General features: G+C 44.7%; 1 protein-coding gene across 1 annotated transcript in view; it reads right to left on the bottom strand.

The window, feature by feature from the left end:
• ABL2 (ABL proto-oncogene 2, non-receptor tyrosine kinase) overlaps window positions 1-16727 on the bottom strand; it is a 32616-nt gene extending 15889 nt beyond the window's left edge. The window contains exons 1-6 of the mRNA XM_006033013.3: window positions 16616-16727; window positions 12696-12866; window positions 9264-9559; window positions 8378-8650; window positions 7369-7453; window positions 4554-4731 (exon numbers count right to left, since the gene is read on the bottom strand). Of these exons, the coding sequence (XP_006033075.1) occupies window positions 4554-4731; window positions 7369-7453; window positions 8378-8650; window positions 9264-9559; window positions 12696-12866; window positions 16616-16727 (1115 nt within the window). The remainder of the gene's footprint in view (window positions 1-4553; window positions 4732-7368; window positions 7454-8377; window positions 8651-9263; window positions 9560-12695; window positions 12867-16615) is intronic.
• Between the last annotated feature and the right edge of the window lie 3881 nt (window positions 16728-20608).

Below are 20608 nucleotides of genomic sequence, written 5' to 3'. Positions count from 1 at the left end.
GAGCAGGAAGTGAGGGATACAACGTTTACCAGGGTGGCAGTCGGGGTAACTAGAAACAATGGACACAAGTTAAAATAGAGCAAATTCAGGCTGGACATCAGGAAAAAGTTCTTTATAGTGAGGGTTGCCAAAATATGGAATAGGCTTCCAAGGGAGGTGGTGTTGTCCCCTTCCTTGGAAATATTCAAAAGGAGACTGGACAGACACCTGGCGCTCTTCCCTGCCCAGGGCAGGGGGTCAGACTTGATGATCTAATAGGTTCCTTCTGACCCTAATAACTATGAAACTATGAATCCCATTTGAAATTTGAGTTTATCTTGTGAATCAAGTATAGGTGTTTGTTCACCTACCAATGTTAATACTGAGCGACACCTTGTAGCACACCTAAGGATCTCATAGCACCTGAGGGTGCTGCAGCACCCTGGTTGAGAATTACTTGCCTAATGTATGTTCACTTCTTACCCTGAGAAGGATCCAAGATTTGATGTCCTTTCAGCATCAGTAATCACTAAGTCAGTTGCATTCACTAATTATACCCTTCCACCGAGATCTGTTCGAGCACATCTTTCACCTAAATCCAGGAGTCCTCAGCTTCAAAAAGACTATTTTGAAGAGAAATTCAGCAACTGAGAGGTCTGAAAATAAACCTGGAAGAAGCTCTTTTCTCACAGAATAGGTAGAGACAAAATAATCTCCCACTGTCAACCAATGACATAGAGAAACCACAACTGAGATTGATGGGGCAGTTCAGAATCTAGGGCTCTTCCTTTAGCTTCCATTAAAACCATCAGTAAGAGTGTTACAGTGACAATGGTTCTGGGTTCATTGGGAATAGGATAAATTCAGCTCTCGACAATCTCTATGAAGAATAGCAGCCTTGTCACATTGTCTTGACTAAGGGTCAGCAACCTATAGCCAGCCTGGGCCAGACAGAGGGGACAAACAGTGGCAGTGGCCGCTGAGTCCCAGCACTGGCCTTCCTCAGACTCAAGCTGGGTCCTTCTGGGCCACTGCCAGAAAATACTACTGACTGCTGGTTTTGATCCAATTAGAACAGGCAATTTCTTTACACCTTCCCTCAATATCAGGGGTGGGCAGCTTAATGAGTTTTGGTGAGCTGTCGAGGGCTGCAACAATAGCCCTGCCCTTTGGCAGGTGCCCCACCCCCTGGGTGCCATCTTGGGACCAGAAGTCCCGCCCCCTAACTCTTGACCTCTGCCACTGGAAGTCCCTCCCCTTGTCCCTGGAAGGGCTCAGGGGGAGAGTAGCCACCTTGGAACCAGAAGAAAAACAAATCATATACTAAGAGTCAAACATCTACTATAAACGTATTTTAATTACATTTCAAAAAATATTTTTGTCCCAATTTATGTGTTTGCATAGTTTATGTAGAGGTGATTCCATAATATGCCAAAAATAGTCTTACTTTTGTATATTGTGTGGGTTGTGGTATGTGGGGGAGTATGTGGGATGCAGTTCCAGGGGGTGTGTGTGTGTATATGGTGGGGTATGTGTGTGGGTGGGGGTGTGGCAGGGTGTGTGTGAGAGATGCATGCGTGCATATTATATAATAGGAGGCTTGTGGGTATGGTGTAGACAGGGTGTGGGTGTGTATAGGGTTTGTGGGGTGTGATGGAGGATGGGGCCATGTGGGGACCCCCCACCACCACGGCACATGTGGGGCCCCCCCCCCACCACGGCACACACCCCCTGTCGCTGGCAGTGGGTCCTCAGTGTGCTCATGGCCCATACAGGTGCAGCCACTCAGCAGTGCACAGCTCCAGCCCATTCCAAGAACTGCACGTGGTGGCAAGAAGTGGAGGCAGGGCAGCTCATGTGCAGTTCCTGGCACCCGTGCACCACTGGGGTAAAGCTCTGCGCAATGGAGCCAGCTGCCTTCCCCACTCCCTGCCATGATGTGCAGATCATAGGACTCCGCGAGAAAGCAGGGGATGTGGCTCCCTTTCGGCAGAGTCCTGTGAACTGCATGTGGCAGCAAGAGGCAGAGAAGGCAGCCAGCTCCATCATGTGGGGCTTCCCCCAGCTGGTGCACAAGTCCCTGGAGCTGGACGCGAGCCCCACGCAATAGAGGCGGGTAGGCCTGGCTCCATTCCTTGCCGCCACGTGAAGCTCCTAGAAGTTGCCAGAACCATGTGCTGCTGGGCAGCTACACCTGCGCACACCATGAGCACCCTGAGGTCCCACCACCTGCTGCTGCCGCCAGCAGCTGCTTTGAGCCATGGGAGGGGGGGGAAGCGGGGGGTGTGGGGGAATCCCCACACCCCTTACCCCACAAACCCCACACACCCATGCCCTGCCCACCCAAGCTTCACACTCCTGCAGCCCCACTGGGCACAGGCCCTGGGCTCTATTCCCACCCAGCTGCAGCTTCCCTGCCTGGTGCCCAGATCAAGTGCTGCAGCAGCAGGAACAAAGGAGGAGCCACTGGAAGCCAGGGAAACAGAGCAAGTCCCCAGCAGCTGCAGCAGGGTAATGGCCCCACCCAGAAGCCTGAGACCAGGCTGGGGCCCTCCTGTGTAGGAAGGTGGGAGTGAAGTGTCCTGGCTGGGTGTAGTAAAATTAACTGGGCTCCTGTGGGCTGGACCCAGCCCTCTGGACTATTTTGCCCACCCCTACTCACCCCCATTCTCATTAAAAACTAGGGGACTGTAGTGTCAACACCTACACAGTCAAATGGGTCACTAACTAGCTGGAGGGCCGCACCCAGAGAGTGATGGTGGACGGGTCATTTTCAACCTGGAGGGATGGGGGCAGTGGGGTTCCGCAGGGCTCGGTCCTCAGGCGCGCACTGTTCAACATCTTCATTAGCGACTTGGATGAGGGGGTAAAAAGCACCCTGTTCAAATTTGCAGACAACACTAAGATGTGGGGGGAAGTGGGCACGCCAGAAAGGAGGAATAGGCTGCAATCGGACCTAGACAGTTACAGAGGTGGGCAGATGAGAACAGGATGGGTTTCAACACTGACAAGTGCAAGGTGCTGCACCTGGAGGGGAAGAACCAGCAGCATAGCTACAGGCTGGGGAACTCCCTTCTTGTCAGTGCAGAGGCAGAAAAGGATCTTGGAGTCATTATTGATGCCAAAATGAACATGGGCCAACAGTGTGGGGACGCAGTCAGGAAGGCCAACTGCACCTTGTCATGCATCCACAGATGCATCACAAGCAGGTCCGAGGAGGTGATCCTCCCCCTCTATGCGACACTGATCAGGATGCAGTTGGAGTACTGCATCCAGTTCTGGGCGCCGCACTTCAGGAGGGATGTGGACAACATGGAGAGGGTCCAGAGGAGGGCCACTTGCACAATCGGGGGCAGCAAGGCAGGCCCTACAAGGAGAGGCTAAGGGACCTGAACCTGTTCAGCCTCCACAAGAGAAGGCTGAGGGGGGATCTAGTGGCCGTTTACAAACTAGTCAGAGGGGATCAGCAGGCACTGGGGGAGTTCCTGTTCCCCCGAGCACTACCAGGAGTGACAAGAAATAACGGTCACAAGCTGGCAGAGGGTAGATTTAGACTAGATATCAGGAGGTGCTACTTCACTGTCAGGGCAGCTAGGATCTGGAACCAACTTCCAAGAGAAGTGGTGCTGGCTCCTACCCTGGGGGTCTTTAAAAGGAGGCTAGATGAACACCTTGCTGGGGTTGTTTGACCCCAGTACTCTTTCCTGCCATGGCAGGGGGGGCGGACTTGATGATCTACTCAGGTCCCCTCTGACCCTACAAACTATGAAGCTATAAAAGTTATAAACAGCAGCTTAATTTTTATGTTTCCAGACTAATCATGAGTAAAATGTTGTTTTGGGTCTGTTCTAAAAAAGAGCTGTTAAGAAGAGTACTTAAAGTCAGAGAAGACAGGTGAAAAAAGGCCATAGATGCCAGCAAGTATTACAGATAGCTCAACCCTGCCCTAAAAATTCACAATACCCTCCAGAATCAGGCTGTCCAACTGGTGGGCTGCAGGCTGCATGTGTCCCTCTGCCCATGCCAAGGGGTTACATTTTAGCCCAGACTCCTGGCCTGGGCATTGCTCCCCACCATTGTCCTGGTGGCTGCTGCTGCTCTGCTCTCTGGGCTCCCGCTCCCTCCTCCAGGCTCTGCTGCCTGTCCCCATCCCTGGGTGTGTGTGTGGGGTAGAGGGTAGCATGGGGTTCAGGGACGTCATGGCCAAGAAGCTCAGGGGGACCCAGGGCCTCACTGCAGTACAAGTGGGGGAAGTCCCATCACACAGTACAGAACAGGAATGTTGATGCAGTGCAGGAGAAGGGGTGAAGCAGGGAAGGGTACGCTCAATGCAGTCCATGCAACATGCAGCCTGAGGGGCGTGCAGCTCATGCAGCTTGTGGCAGGGGGCTTCTGGCTCGTCTTTCAGAAATTGGATGGGCTGCTCTAGGATAACATCCAAACTAAAACAGCCTGTAGAGGATCCCCACTTCAAATCACATTTCTAAGTTTATGAGAAATTCTCCACAAAGATACCATATTTTAAGAGGCAACCTACCCCTCCCCTTTGAAACAGTGTAATGTTTTTTACCCACCTGTGGATAAAGTTCTTCTTTTCCAAATATTCCATGGCAGACGAGATCTGGGTGGCCATGTACAGCAGCACAACAGCGCTCACCTCCTCCCGGTTGCATTCCCGTAGGTAGTCCAGCAGGTTCCCATATGGCATGTATTCTGTTACAATGTAAAAGGGTGGCTCCAGCGTACATACACCTGGCAGCGGGGAACAGAGAACTAACATTTACACTCACCTCAGTCCTAGTTTATCAAATATCTTTGTAGGATCGTATTTCCATTTATTTTTGATTTTCTATAACAGCAGCATACTCCAATCAGCAGGATGAATTAAGAAGTTATAATTATTTCTTTTCCACGGCAGGGTTGGGTAGAGATTCATCATTTCATAATGGAGCACACAGCAGTTGAAATTATTGGAGTTCTTCACATTCCCAATACTTTTTCCTTTCATCCTACTCTTAGCTTTATTTTTTAAAAAACAGCAAGAGTCCAAGTGCAACAGCAGATGGGAATATACACTGATGAAGATTTGGAATCTAATGTTTAGGAAGAACATTTGAAACTGGAAAATTAACAGCTATGCAGACTATGCAGCAATAGTCATCTTACTATGCACATACCAGCGAGATCAGCTGGGCACTGCCAAGCCACAAAGCCTGCAGATTTCTTCTATCCGCATGTTGATTGAACATGACCTTGACTTCATTCCCTACTAGGGCAGTACAAAGCTTCGGTAGCCGATACGATTCAGAGGAGATTCGGTTCGATTTGGGGGCCAAATCTCCAAATCCAAATTGAATCGTGATACTCATTAAAAGGTCTGAATCGATTCAAAAGCCTCCAAATTGATTCCGAGATTTGGGCAGTCCACACTTGCTGCCGCAGGGAGCTCAACCCAGGCTCCATGCCGGTAAGTAGGGGACAGCATCCTAAAAAAAAAAAAAAAAGAAAAAGAAAAAAAAAAGCCCCGCACTCACCAGATGCAGTAGTGGCAATTGGGGCCTCTGTGGGCTTGTGGCAGAGACTCCCCTGTGCAGCGTGGGGCAGCAGGGATCGGCCCCTCCTGCCTGGCACTCGCGCAGCAGCTGTTGCCTTGTAAGGGTGCAGTGTGGCTCAGCAGGGCAACCGCTGGGTTCCACACACTGTTTGGGAACTGGGGCCACTCGGGCTGAGTGTTGCTGGGCTTTGGGCGACTGCTGGAGCCACCCCAGCTCTGGGACAGCGTGCAGCTGCCTTGCAATGCAACAGCTGCTGTGCAAGTGCCAGGTGAGGGGGGCCAATCCCCACTGTCCTGCGCTGCACAGGGGGGGCTCTGTCACAAACCCCCAATCACCGCTGCTGCAGCTGGTAAGTGTGGGACTTTTTTAAGCGCCAGGACTCTGGGGCTGGGCAGGGCAGCCATGGAGGGGCTGGGGGAGTAGGATCCCTCTCACCACCATCACTGACACTGCCACTGCCTATTTGATTCAGTTTTGATTCAGAGGAGATTTGGCCCAATTCGGCAGTCAAATCTCTGAATCCAAATCAAATCAGGACACTGATTTGAATCACCAAATCGAATCACTGTCCCTTCAAATTGGCCAAATTGAATACCTGCTGCTTTGCACAGGCCTATTCCCCACCACTAGTGAGATGTTTTGCAATATGATTACTGGTCTTTTCCCATAGGAGTAGAGATTTGGTTACTTTTATTGTTTTCTTAGCTGTAGATACTACTCAGTGCGAACATTTCAATAAAGATCTTTCTGTCCATAGGAACAACTAGGCAAGCCTGTGAATGACTTTTGTATGAATGAACTACCTACTATCAGTTTACCTATTATAACATGGACTTCAGTAAAGACCATAATTTTACTGAACACTGAGAATCCCGAGTTGTGTATAATACATGGCCACGTCTCAAAAGTCAAACCATATTCATGGGATAGAAGACTGCAGGGAAGGAAAGTTGACACACTGCCAAAGATCTTGCATATCTAAAGAACTTGGACTTCAGTCATGTGCTCCAGGTGTATACCCAACAAATCTGGGATTCCTTAAATCTAGGAAGGCCGAAATATGGCCCTTAGGTCATATATACTTCAGAGCTCCAAGAATGTAGTCCACAACCACTGTCCACAGAGTGATAAGTCCCAACATGCAACGCTTGAACTTGGTCTGAGCAACCAAACCATATTACCTGCTGGCCTGTGAGCAGCCGCCAATGCAATAAAAAGCGCTGCTCACTCTGAAGAGAGTGGCTACCAGGAATTTGATGAAAGCCCGCTGTAAACCTTGGTTCTAGGCACACTATCAAGATGGCTTTCCATAGGGCAAAGTTTGAATGCTACTGCCGTAAGGGTGTCTTGGAGTATACTATTACTAGCTCAAATCCAGAGCACATGCCTTTAAGTGAATATACTGTTTAAACTAAACTAATGTACAGCTGATCTGAAACAGGTCAGTCATAAAAGCTGCTTTTTAAAGATTTTGGCTGCTTACAGATTAAAAAAAAAAAAAAAAAAGCTTTAAACTCTGTGTGCCCCCTGCCAAGTCTAGTGCATGCCCAGAAGATGTATCGCTTTAGTTGGACCTGGCTCGCCCAACATCTGTGTAGCAGTCACTTTAGTTGAACTTTTTTGACACTTATCTTTGGCTAATTAAAGCAGCTTTAGATAAAAAAGTACCAAAAAGTCCCACTGAAGTGCCTGATCTATACAGACACTGTGGAGTCAGGTCGAACTAACACACTGCTTCTTCCGGTAAAGTGCGTTTTGTTTTTTTCCATGTCTGTCAGTGCCCTTTGTTTCAAGTAGAATGAGTAAGCATAAAGAGAGACCAAACTTAATTCACCTAATAACTGCACCAGATTTGGATGCTTGATTTCCTTCATCACAGCAGCTTCTTTCAGGAACTCTTCCACTTCCATGGTATCTTCCTAAAAAGATGGGACAGAACAAAGACAACCCACTCTTAATGACTAAGGCTCATTTAGCATTGTAAAGCTTCAACAGAGAAAAAAAACATTATTCTTTCACCTGTTCATATCCATTTTTCCCCACTCTGTACCAAGATGATACAACAAGGAAAGGTGCTTCTACCTAGGCTTAGGGCAGAACAAAAAAAAATAAAAACAAAAAAACCCTCTTCTCTCTAAAACACCTGACTGCATGCTTAAAACATGATTAAACAACAGTACCAGACTAGCAGCTGGTCTGCAATAGCACATGGGGTTGCCATACTTAGTCTGTGATCTCACATTCCTTAGCTTAACAACTCTACAAGGAAAGGAGGTCATGCTTCTGGAGGGAAAGAATACCAGAGGTCAATGATTAATAACTCCTCTGGTCAATTAAGATGTAATATTGACTGATTATACAGAGAATTCTGAGGAAAACCACCAGAGAAATAACTATAATACTAGAAGTTAAATGAAGGGCTTTCTGGAGGAAGGGGCAGGGTGAAGGATCATTTGATGTCCAAGGAGTCCCCAGTCCTCTGTTCTTTTAGGTGGCAATTTCTAAAGCACTGGGTTAGATACTCACTTCCCAGAAAGGACACGTTCTTGGCCAAGAATCCTAACAGCTTAAACCACAAAGAGCTCAAAGTTTGTTCCTGTGGAACACTTTTTCCAGTAGGCTATATGAACAAATGGATTTTGTTATCTTGAGGCCAACTGCCTCCTTTTAAACCATTATGGTTTTGCATAATCAGTCCAAGGACTGGGGTTTTCCATTCAGTTTCCAGTGTTTGGCATTATGGTGTATCAAGCATTCCGAAATTAAGTCACAAACAAATTGCAATGTGCTCTAAACACAAATGGCTAGTAAAATATTGAGCATGCAGCAGTCTGAAAACCAACCTTTAGTGTTTTCACAGCAACCGTGAGACTGTATTTCTTCCAGACACCAACATACACTTCACCATACTGCCCTCCTCCAAGCTTGTGCTTCATGGTGATATCCGTTCTTTCCATCTCCCACTTGTCATGGATGGGAGACACTCCATAAACAGTGGGCTTATTGCACTTGGGTGCTGGGTAATGCAAGGTTGTCACTAATCCATCCGCCACCGTTGAATGATGGTGAACTAGCTCTGCTAGTGTATTGAAGCGACTTTCTGCTGTCACATACACCTGGCAAAAAAGGACCAAGAATCTGTTTAACTGCATGTAATGACAATAAATAAATAAATAAGTAGACGTGTTGGTGGTGCTGAAAGATAGGATAGTAAAAACATTCAATTAAGCGAGGGGAATTTAGAGTTAAAATTGTTCTCTGGGAACAAAACATTCTACTAAACAAGATTTATATATTTGCAATAAGAGGCACCTAGAGCCCACAACTCCAAATGAATTGATCATCTGATGTACCCCGTCATGCTTTGCTTAATTTAAAACCATAATTATTGTGATGCGCCATGTCTAAAGAGGCCAGAGACTGATTCCATTTCAAGACTGTCCATTAGTTTAACAAAGGCTCTCTCATTCCCATTATGCCATTTCTACCAATGTCAATTAAAACAGATGTGTCGCAAACTGCCACTTCCAGTTCTCTAGCTCTATATTCAGCCAGAACCACCACATTCTCACAATTTGTTCCAAAGTGTTTTTCTGTGGGTTAAGACCTGAACATATAGAGGAGCTCTCCTTTATAAATACACTAATAAACTTGCTCCCCCTACTTGTACAACTTGGGATTTTGTAGTCCCATTTTTACTCCACATCGTTTCTGCTAGAGGGGTCTTACCTTTCCATCTGTGGTGGTATTGATCCTGTAGTGGTAAACACGTCCCTCATACCTGAGTGAGATGGATAGTTGCCCTGGACTGCTCTCACTTTCACGAACCAGGAAACTGCCATTGATTAAGCTGCTCAGGAGATACTCTGCTGCACTACGTGACACTGGTCCATGATACCAAGAATGCTTTTCCAGGCTGTTCACTGGTGTGATGTAGTTGCTTGGCACCCATCCCTGCCCATTCTTAGAACGTACCTCGCTCCATTCACCATTCTGGTTATAACCCAAGACTCTTAGCTTCTCACCTGCAGATGGGAGAGAAAGAAAGAGAGAAACCATCAAGATGAAATCAGGTAAGTCTTTGTAGGTAAGTCTTCACCTGTACAACTAAACCAGATAGTGCAGCTAAGGGCAGGGATTCTTCATTATAACCTATATGGTGCCACAATTTAACTGGATTTCAGTTACTAGACAAGATGTTAACCTAGCTTTTAAGGCAAAATGTTAAGGACAAGATCAGATAAGATACTATTGCCTAGTTACAGGCAGCCCATGACTTGCAACGTTTGGAGTTACAACATTTCACACTTACAAAGTTTATAAATCGACACCCTGTTTCAACTTTCTGACATTAGTTTCAACTTTACATTGCTTGATCCAATGTGACATCATGCCGGCAAACAAGTTCGCTGTGTCACCCATCTCCCTGGAGAACATCTGTCTAAACTTCATCGGACAGTTTAAGAAAGCAGACAAGACTCCAGAAAAACCTGCAGCCAAAACTTCTGAGAAGACTCCAGCTAAGAACCCTTCAAAAAGTCCAACCAACATCCCTTCACAAAGTCCAGCCAAGCCACCCCAAAGAAGCCCTTCCAAATCGATATGATTGCTATTTACAATACACATACATTAATGTAGCTATATTACTCATCTATAATTTATTGAGTACAAAATTCTGGAGTATTTTTGGTGAAAATAGGGTATCAGGCCTTGGTTCAGGAACCAATCCCCCGTTTATAATATTGTTTCTTATGAGAAAATTGGTTCCGAGTTACGTTTCAACTTAAGAGACAGTTTTCAGGAACTAATTGTGTCACAAGTCCGAGGACAGCCTGTACTCCTATTTGGATACTCAGCTAATATTTATTCCAACTCAATTGCATCACCACATATGTCAACCAATTCCAAGGTTTCCTGTGGTTCAGATTTCTGGAGATGGAAGATAATTTTTTCCTGTATGATTTGTAATACCCTCAAGATTTTAGCCTTAAAACAAAGTTTCTTAAAATGGTTGCACAGCAGGGGAGGTTTTTCTGGCATGTATTAAGATGACAGTTTCCTGTCACTACAAGTTATTTTTTGTGGCATATTTAAAGCTCTTGATTTCTCTTTGGTGGAGGCAGAAAGGTAGTGAAGTTTGTATATGGGCAATAATGCCTGACAAGAAATGTCTCTGCACACAAATGAACAGGCCTGCATGGTTCTGCCATGATAGCACCATACGACTTGTATTTTAATACTACTAGCAGTCCTACCACAGAATGCACATACTGAGAAACACATTCTTACTTTTCCAGAATAGCTTTGGCATGGTGGGTGCTAAACCAAGAGGTCTGTTATCTATTGTCTTCTGAATTTGTCTCAGAAGATCTAAACTTGCAAAACTTGGCTTGAAGCAGGTAGGGAATCAACTCCGCACTGGCAAATGTTTAGCTTGGTTATGAATGGCCAGTACCTCTGAGATTTATGCTAACTGCCCCTGAAGCAAGCCTATAATTTTACCAAACATTATCAAATAGTCTGAAGGGCATAGCTTGATGCTGGTACCAAAAAGGAGTATAAACACATTATTTGGGTCACAATATTTCTGAAGAAATCCATAAAATTTTTGACACTGCAATGACAAATCTGGGCACAGGAAATGTTTGTAGTCCAAAAACAGTAGTGTCTGTAGTTTATTGGGTTCTTATGAAGTATGGTGGGGTGCCAGATATCTGAACTAAATAAAGTAACCAATTGTTCAGCTAATGCAGCAATTCTCATCCTGGGGTGTCTTGAAATGTTTTCAAGGGTACTGTGGGGTACCAGGCGGTGGTACACTGTTAGGTATGCAAACATGACTCAAGATAAACCCAGAGATTTCAAAGAAGAATCCAGTGTTCAAGTCTGTCATTCTGGCCTGTTACAGTCTGAGTTCTTTGCAAGAAAACAATTGCTCTACAGTATTATTTCTCTACAATCGAAAAACAAGTGAATGCTAAGAGCTGGCATTGAGGAATGCCTTGAGTTTAATGAGGAGTGCCTCGACTCACAAAAGGTTGAGAGCCACTGAGCTAATGAAAAATACATATTAAAACATATAACACGACAATGCTGTACTCTAGGGGTGTCAAAGATATAGCTCATGAGCCATATCTAGCACACAGTCATGTCATCTGGTCTGCAGAGTTGGAAACATGCTCAGGGCTGCAACAATTAATGTTGCCACTGCTTGGCTCATTGCCAAATTCCTGGCCCTTCAGTCAGCCCTGTGGCTCTGTGTTCCAAATTCAGTTGACAGAACTCTGCTTTCTAGATCCAGGCCACAGGAGTCCTGTGATACTCATTTGGCACTATGGAGCCAAATGACTCTGACATGCCTTCTGTACTCTAGGGCAGTGGTTCCCAATCTGTGCCACCAGTGGTACTCAGACAACCTGTCAGTGGTACACGTTAACAGATTTACTATAATTATTTTATATGACAAAAATTTGCTGGTAGCACTTAAGGTTGTATTGTTTTATATTAGTGGTGCGCAGTATGTCAGAGTTTGTCAGAGGGCAAGTTTAGAAGCATATTTCCCTTTCTTTCAATTTGTTGATTAATGATTGATAAAACGTTCTCTCTCCATGGTGTACACTTGTACAGTATACCAAAGAAGCTGGTAACAGCTGCATTTTTGTAACTGAACTGTTCAAGTAAATGGTGTGTGAACAACTAAAATACTACTAAACTATATACAATCAGTCAGCTCTGCAGTAAATTAAAAGGCGGTCCATGTCACACAAGTCAAAGATAAAGCATGTGTTTGAAAGGCACACTTCTAACAAGTAGTTCACAGAAGACAATCATCATCTTCAGTTATGGTCACTCCTGTCATTTTCTCTGGTAGAACAATGACAAGCGATTCTACTTGGGGGTTTTTACCCCCCACCTAAATCCGTACCTTATTGCTGAAGGAAATTACCTATAATCCTGCAGAGAGAAAAGTTTGGTAAATTCCACCATTTCACCATGAAGTTCAGTTCTGTGTCTAGAGCTGCAGAATAACCACATTTTTCCTCCAAACTAGAGCTTCTTAGATCAGGTAAGTGTTATTATTTCAACACAGCTCTGAATCAAAGCCTCAAGGGGAACAAGTTTGAGCCACAGTAATATGCTGACAGGGCACAGGATGATTACCTTTGGTGATGCTGAGTGTGTTGTCACCACTTGCTACAAAATCGTAAAGTGCAACAAAGAGATTGGGATCGCTCTCAGTGGCTCCAAGCAGATTTTCCTTGGAGCTCCACCTGATGGCTTCATTCAGTGCCTGCGGTTCGACATCACAACCATAGGGGCGATGAAGGGCCTCTGGAGAAAGAATAAAAGCAGGGAATTTACTTCATTTGCAACAGTTGCAAGCTCAGTACATACAACCTCACAGCTGCTGCACTGTGAAGTCTTAAGGTCATAGGAAGAACTATGGATTTTGCCAGAATAGAAGTTTTGCAATGTCCAGGCATCAGAAAAAAAACAGCTCAGGAGACCAGAATGTTTTTTTAAACAATAATTTACAAGGCACATTTAGGACTATAGTACATTTCAGAGTAAATAGAAAAGGGTAGTTAAAAAGCAATACTGAAAATTCAAGAAAGTCACAGGTTAATGTCCAGCACCAGCCTTTTTCCTGTTCCACATATATTCCAGTAAGACAGGGGCCTGCAAAATTAATGGACATATCTACTGAGTTTAACAGCTAGACTTTAAAAGCATTTTGTTGCAGATATATTAAGATATAATCCACACCTATAAAACAGAAGATACTGAGTAGAGAGTGGAGTAAGGGCAGATCTTGGTAATGGTAGGACCCAAACCACTTAGTCAGTAAGGCCACAGACAGATATCACATTTATCCTGGGACAGACTATAGTAACCCAGACTATAGTATCCCAGGTACAACTGTTCAGATGTACACATCTGTTGTCTCAGAATAAAATCTTAAAAGGTTCATATGATAAGAAGTACTAATAGATTATCCTGGGATTACATCACTGAAGCAATAGCAAAAGAATGGCAATGCATTCAGCTGCTCACTGAACCTTGATTAGAAGGGATCTTAATTGTTCAAATTACAGTAAAATTGCCCTAATCCCAACACAACTTTTTGACACTGGGTGTGTACATGCACAGTATGTCAAATTTTTAAAAAGCATCAATGGGTTTTGGTGGCAATAGACAAAAGCTCCAGTTCTTAGAAGCATTTGTCTTTACTGAGCAAAAATAAACAGTAATTAAAGAATACATTCTTTACACTGTTATAGTGCTTTCAAGAGGCAAAGTGTATAACTACCTTAAAACAAGGTCGCACAGAAAGACCACACCACCAGTTTGACTCAAACCTCTAACTATAAAGAAGGAGGACGATCATGGAAGATTTCATCAAGCATAAATACATGTGGGCTGAAAGTTCAGATTAACCAAAGTGTAAGTCTTCCTTGTTTCAATTATGCATTTGCTTTGAAGTCAACTATATTTTAAAAAAGAATATATATATTTAAAAAAAACCCAAAAAAACCAAAACCAAAAAAACAACTTACTTTTGTACCGATTATAGATAAAAATGAGGGTTGTTTTTTTTCCATTCCATGCCAAATCATTCCACATAATGTGTAACAACTTTCTGGCTCATTTCCATCACACCTTAAACTGAATGCGTAGCTGGCTGAGGCTGGCCCATGACAGAGCCTGAAAATGAGCCAAGTATCAGGATCCAGCAGAGGGCAGACCCAGGGCCTAAATCACAGATGTCCTGGCAGCCCAATCCAAGGGTCCCCATGCACTGGGCCCTTCAAAAACTCATCTGTCACTCAGTTGAGCAACACACAGGGTTTTAACTCCATCCCAGCTAACTGGGACCTTTAAACCCATGTGCCACCCAGCTCAGTTTTAACTCAGTCAAAGCACCTGGGGACCCTCAGGATCAGGCTGTGGCAGTTTGACCCCAGGGTCTGTCTGGGACCTGTAAAACCCCTAGCTGGGGTATGACAATCCTCCGATTGTCAGCTAGGGTTCAGGACCTGACTGGGACCAGTTTCAGATCCTGGTTTGGTTACCAGCCCCAAATGCTGATCACATGATTGTTGGCACCTGGGTTTTAATTTGCTGGTGCAAAGGGATCCTGATATTATAATCCCAGGGTCCCCCTGCACTGACAAGTAAGGCAAGATAGGGATCTAACCTGCTTCCCAGTATTATGCACCCTGCTGTGCAAGTGTGGCATGGCAGGAAGCACAACTGTTGGAATCACATCTTAGATGCCATGGCACCTTAAAGTGACAATGTCAGAGGCCTATGTGTCATATCATCAATAAGGCTTCACTTAAACTACTGGTGATGCTGGGTTCAGCAGCATCTCTCTCATAGCCTGTATACACAAGCCAACAGTTGGAACTTTAACCAAAAGAAAATGTACGGACCAATGGCAGCAGTATACCCGCCAGCCGCTGCTGCTCAAGATTATGGAACCAGTAGCAGTAACACTACATTAAGCGATAAGTGGTGCTATGCTGAGTTGCCAAGACAGATTCAAAGTCGATGTGAGACCATCATGATTTCCTTTTGAATGACTAGGAGGCCGATTCATCTTTAAAGCAATATTACATACCAAAAAGCAAAACAGAAGTCAACAATCATGTTTGAAGAGTACCTGAACAATCACTACAGTACTTTTGAAGTTTTTACCAGTAATCTAAAGGCTTCAGTGGCTTAAATGCCATTGACTTTCAAGTACCCAAGTCACTCTTTATAGGGAGACTTCAGAGACTGAGACTTTTGCCTAATATCTACTAACTACACCTTACTGGACAGTAAAAGAATCTGCTATAGTAGGTTACCAATATGTAGTAAGATAGGTCAGGGCCGTCTGACTTCAGAGCATCCAAGGGCCGCACACTACTAATCGTAGGTCCTGGGCTGCACACAGCACATGCTGCAGGGGCTGTACACCATATGAGCTTCAGGGATCTGTGCCATGCAGGCCCTCAGCCCTCCCGTGCTGCATAGGCAGCAGCAGCCCCCACCCCAGCTGCCACAGGAGGAACATAATCACTTATCCTCACTGCTCCCACCTAAGCTGCCCAACTCAAGCCTTCTGGCTGGTGTTGCCATGGACAGCAAGCTCAATGGACCCCCTCCTGACATGCTGCCCTGCCCCAGAAAACCTGGTTGCAGCAGCAGGTGCAATGGAGGGAGTGGCAGCCAGGCCCACAGGCTGCAGATTAACCCTTCACAAGCTGTGGGCCATGAATTAGACAGCTCTGAGATAGGCTGTTTAAAGAAAGAAAAAAAAAAAAGGTGGATCAGCACAGATCATGGGGCTATTTTAGCCCTTTCAGAGCAGAGAATGAAGGAGGAGAAAATGAAAAGCAACTACTGGATTTTCTGTCTAGTCAAGTATACTGACTATTGACTTCATCAAGTCAGCGCTCACAGTACTGTCCCCTCCAAAGACAGACTGTAATATAAGCTACTTGTTTAAAAGCGAAGGGCTTTTCTAGTTAACTTAGTCTAAACTAAAGCTCCTTTTTAGCTGTAGTACTGTACATTTGTACATGTGCATGCAATGGGATAAACTTTTCAATTTAGAAAAACATTTCCCGCTTTACACATCAAAAACCATGATGCAATTTAGGATCAAATGAAGTGGCTGCGCCTCATCCATCCCTTTCCCTTTCCTGTTCTTTGTTCTCACAATAGAATTCAATCCCTTCCTGACACAGCCGCTTTCCCAGGCAGTCTGTTGCCAAGGGATGTTTTTCCTCTGCCTTACAGTTATTCTTCCTAGTGCAACATTTGGCAGGAAGAAAATGTATAAAGAATATACTAAACTCAACATTTCAGAATCAGATCAAACACTAACTTTTTCTTCTTTGAAATACAAGCAATTTAAACTACTCGTGTATCTGAAACATTCAAATGATCCTCCAAGCTAGACAAAAGCAGAAGTCCTCAGACCTGCTGAAGACAGTCTTAAGAGGACAAACACTAGTTTCAAGCCCTTCATTCAGTGTACACAGGGCAAGGTGTTGGACAATACAACACAGCATTCCTGTACACCATACCTGTGAAGTCTGATATGCCAGATTCAGAGGCTTCATTGCCAAGGCAGCAGAGCAGCCTGCTCTCTTCTTTACCGTAACTGTTGGACTGTAGGAGAACTGTCCCCAGGATCATGCTGTGCTCAACAGCAAGCAAAAGAAACTGCTAATCGCAAGAAATCCTAAAATATCACTTGCAACAAGCCACACCACGGGCGTATGGCTATTACTCACAAGACTGGGAGCCAATGGGAACAAGAGCACTTCAGGAGTGGGTAGGGGGTAGGGGAGTGACAGAGAAAAAATACTTTGTGTTTAACTTAATTATTGCCTGAAAGTGTAGTAAGGGTGGAGCTTCCTACACAACTATGCACAAACAAAGGAAGTGGAGAACAAGCTGCATGTTGACACATTTCTGGGATCAGCAATAAATCACTCAGTTTTATTCCATTAGGATTAGGAAACTAAACCTGGATGAAAGCAAAACACTTTCCTTGGAGAACACATTTTACAAATTTTCCAATGCATCATCAATAAAAGACCACACAATATGATTCATTTTCCACCCCACATACAACTACTCCTGCACTAGTGAATTCACAGTGAAATAACTTATAAATCTAATACTAAAGGTTTAACATGTACCTTAACCAGGAGAGCAAATACAAATGCTAGAAAACCACATATACTTTTTTCACCAAATTGCTTTTAGAAACAAATATATAGAGAGCCTATCAAGCCTATATTTGAGCCGCGAATTTGCCGATTTATGAAGATCTAAGCACGGTCACTAATATTTCAAAAGGAACACTGTCAAAATGAGTATTTAAAAAAGAAAAACCTGTTTGACAAAGCTGCTTAAAAAGAAGTTCTAAATGTCTGGGTTTTTTTTGTTGTTGTTGGGTTTTTGTTTGTTTGTTTGTTTTGTTTTTTACAAGAGTTTGTCTGATCCCTTATTAATATTTACATGGATTTTTAGAGGAGGAAAAAAAGCAGCCAGGGAATGAAGTTAAAAGCAACTATACTTTGTTGTTTCCTCAGGTTTCTAAGGAAGATTTTAAAAAGTTTTGAAAAATACGTGCCTCCTCCCAGGGAAAATGAAACCAGCTGTGCCCTGGCTGCATCTCAGCCACATGCTACTGGAGGTCTATTCTTTTATTCATTTACTAACACACACACACACACACACACACACACACACACACACACACACACACACACACACACACACTGCATCCCCTTCTCAGTCCCTTTAAAATCTGTGTCCCTCAGCATGGGCCACCCTGGTGTATATCTTCATAACATAGCATTTCCTTTCTATTCTTGTACTTTTGTAAGTAGTACTGAAATCTGAAGTATATCAATCGGTACAAACTGAAATGAACTAGATAGTTCACAGTTCAGAATTTTAAAGAACCAAGCCTGAAAAAAGCTTGAAACAATGTCAGTAATGCCCACATTATATCTGAAATGTTTTATTCACAGCTATGTTAAAATATAGATCAGCATCTTTCTGTTATAAAGTTGAAAGCCCATCCTCCAGATCCCTTCAGATGCCTGTTCTCCAAACTATATGAAATGATACCAAAATACAAAAATAAAAACTAATCTCTCCCAAAACACACACTTCTTTCCATCTCTCATGTGCAGATGAAGTGGCATGGACTTGACCAGTCCAGAGGTTTCAACTCCAGCTCATCACAGTCGTATCTGAATGCACATATCAAAATAGGGCTCTTGCACCTACTTCCTATAAGCATAAACAGATTATAATCTCTAGATATTAATTCTCACACACTCAAAACCCATGTGGCACAAATACAGCATTCTATTATCTTTTTATCACATTGTTCCCTTGTAACTATGGCCTTGTCTTCTAACATCCCTATCATGTCAATCTCTCTACTCTCTCTCTGCTATTAAATAAACATTAACAAATGAAGTGGATCAGCTCTGGCAGGACTCATCTTGCCACAGCTGATCCACTTCACTGGGTGAAACATCACTCATTGTTTCATGTCAGGCAGGGGCCCAAACCTGAGGGACAACAGGCAGTGCATTGCCTCCTTACAGAAATATGCCTCAGGTTTCCCAGGGCACATCTTTACAAGCAGGGAAAACCAGGATGGCACTCTTCAGAATTGAGGAGCCTGATTGTGAGCAAAAATTCCCAGGGGGCACAGGATCAGGCACCACAAGCCCCAGGAGCGATTACCTGGGGGAGATGGCAAGCACAGGCAGCTCTGGGCTGCCCAAGCTCTTGCGCCATAAAGCAAAGCGACATCTGCCACAAAGTGGAAGAAACCATTACCACTGTCATCTCAGCCACAAATTTTGGGCATCTGTGGCACAAGGGGCATAGACATCTGTTTATTTGGCCTGTCTCACCAAAAACATTTTTAAAGGTAGCACAAAGGAAATGTTTCTGCCAACTGACACATATATCCCTTTCTCTATTTTATTTGCACTTTCACTTTGGATAAGGATGCATTAGTGTTTATTTACAAAATTAATTCAAACTTGTAGTGTGATCCAATTTCACAACTTTTTTCAGAGAATCAAAAATCATGATTTTCTAAGTACATTCTTATAAGAGCACCTTTGACTTTACTTGAATTGTCATCACAGTGAATAAATATACAGAGGAGAGAACAGTCATGTCCATTTTTCAATTATGCTGTTTACAAAGGATAGATTAACTCTTTCTCCAAATATTTAATCCAGAAGTTAAATTCCATATCATAGTATTTATAATTCAAGGTAAAAATTAAGGGTATGCACACACACACCCTACCTCATATTGGTTACAAATGGTCTGGAACTTTTCTCCAATGCATAAAAATGTACATGACTTTTTAAAACTGAACTGCCTGAAAATTATCAGACTAGGTATCAATTAAAACTTGAGCACAGAAACTATGATTTACAGACATTAAAGAAAGCCAAAGCAAAATGCACTTTACCAAAAGTAAAGTTGGGACCAGAACTAAGCAACAGGTACGCACCTCTTGCTGCCCCAGCAGAGCCTGCTGAGTTGCCGGCCCCCACAGGCAACATGGTCCCAACTGCAGCTACCGCCCCTGCTCTCCCCAAGACAAAACGTAAGGTGTTTGTTGTGGGAGACTCCCTCCTGAGGGGGACTGAGGGGCCAATCTGCCACCCCAACCCCTTAGCCCGGCAAGTCTGCTGCTTCCCGGGGGCCCGCATCAGGGACATTACGGAGAGGATCCCAAAGCTCCTTAAACCCACAGACCACTATCCCATGCTCCTTATTCATGTGGGCACCAATGACACTGCTCGGAGCACTCCCAGCCAGGTCATGAGGCGCTACAGGGATTTGGGAGCGGGGCTTAAGGGTCTGGGGGCACAGGTAGTGTTCTCGTCGATCCTCCCAGTCTCAGGCTATGGGCTGAGAAGGGACAGGAGGATCTATGTGGTCAACCAAAGACTGCAGCGCTGGTGTCGTCAGGAAGGCTTTGGCTTTCATGACCACAGCCCGCTCTTTGGCGAGAGAGGCAGCGAGCTGCTGGGAAGAGATGGCCTCCACCTCTCTCCCCTAGGGAGGAGGCTCTTCTCAGCCAGACTGGCTGACCTGCTCCACCAGGCTTTAAACTAAGCCCGTTGGGGCACGGGGGGACTACCACCATTGCTGGCCCGCTGAGCAATCCTTGCAAAGCCAGCAGATCACGGCGCTTCAGGGAGCCCACCCCTGCCCCAGCCCTGGTAAAATCTGTGTGCAAGGAAGGAGCCCCCCAGGGGCCACTTGCCTGCCTGTACACTAATGCCAGGAGCTTGGGGAATAAGCAGGAGGAGCTCATCCTCATGCTCAGTGCAAACAATTACGATGTCATAGGGATAACGGAGACCTGGTGGGACTCCACCCATGACTGGACCACGGGGATAGATGGCTATACCCTGTACAGGAGGGATCGTAAAGAGTAAAGGGGTGGGGGTGTGGCTCTCTATGTTAAAGAAAGCTACACGTCCCTGCAAGCCAATATTGGCGACCAGGGTGGA

Source organism: Alligator sinensis, unplaced genomic scaffold, assembly GCF_000455745.1.
Source record: "Alligator sinensis unplaced genomic scaffold, ASM45574v1 scaffold293_3, whole genome shotgun sequence".
NCBI classification, from domain to species: domain Eukaryota; kingdom Metazoa; phylum Chordata; order Crocodylia; family Alligatoridae; genus Alligator; species Alligator sinensis.
The sequence above is the reverse complement of the archived record's forward strand: the minus strand, read 5'-3'. Positions and strand labels throughout refer to the sequence as shown.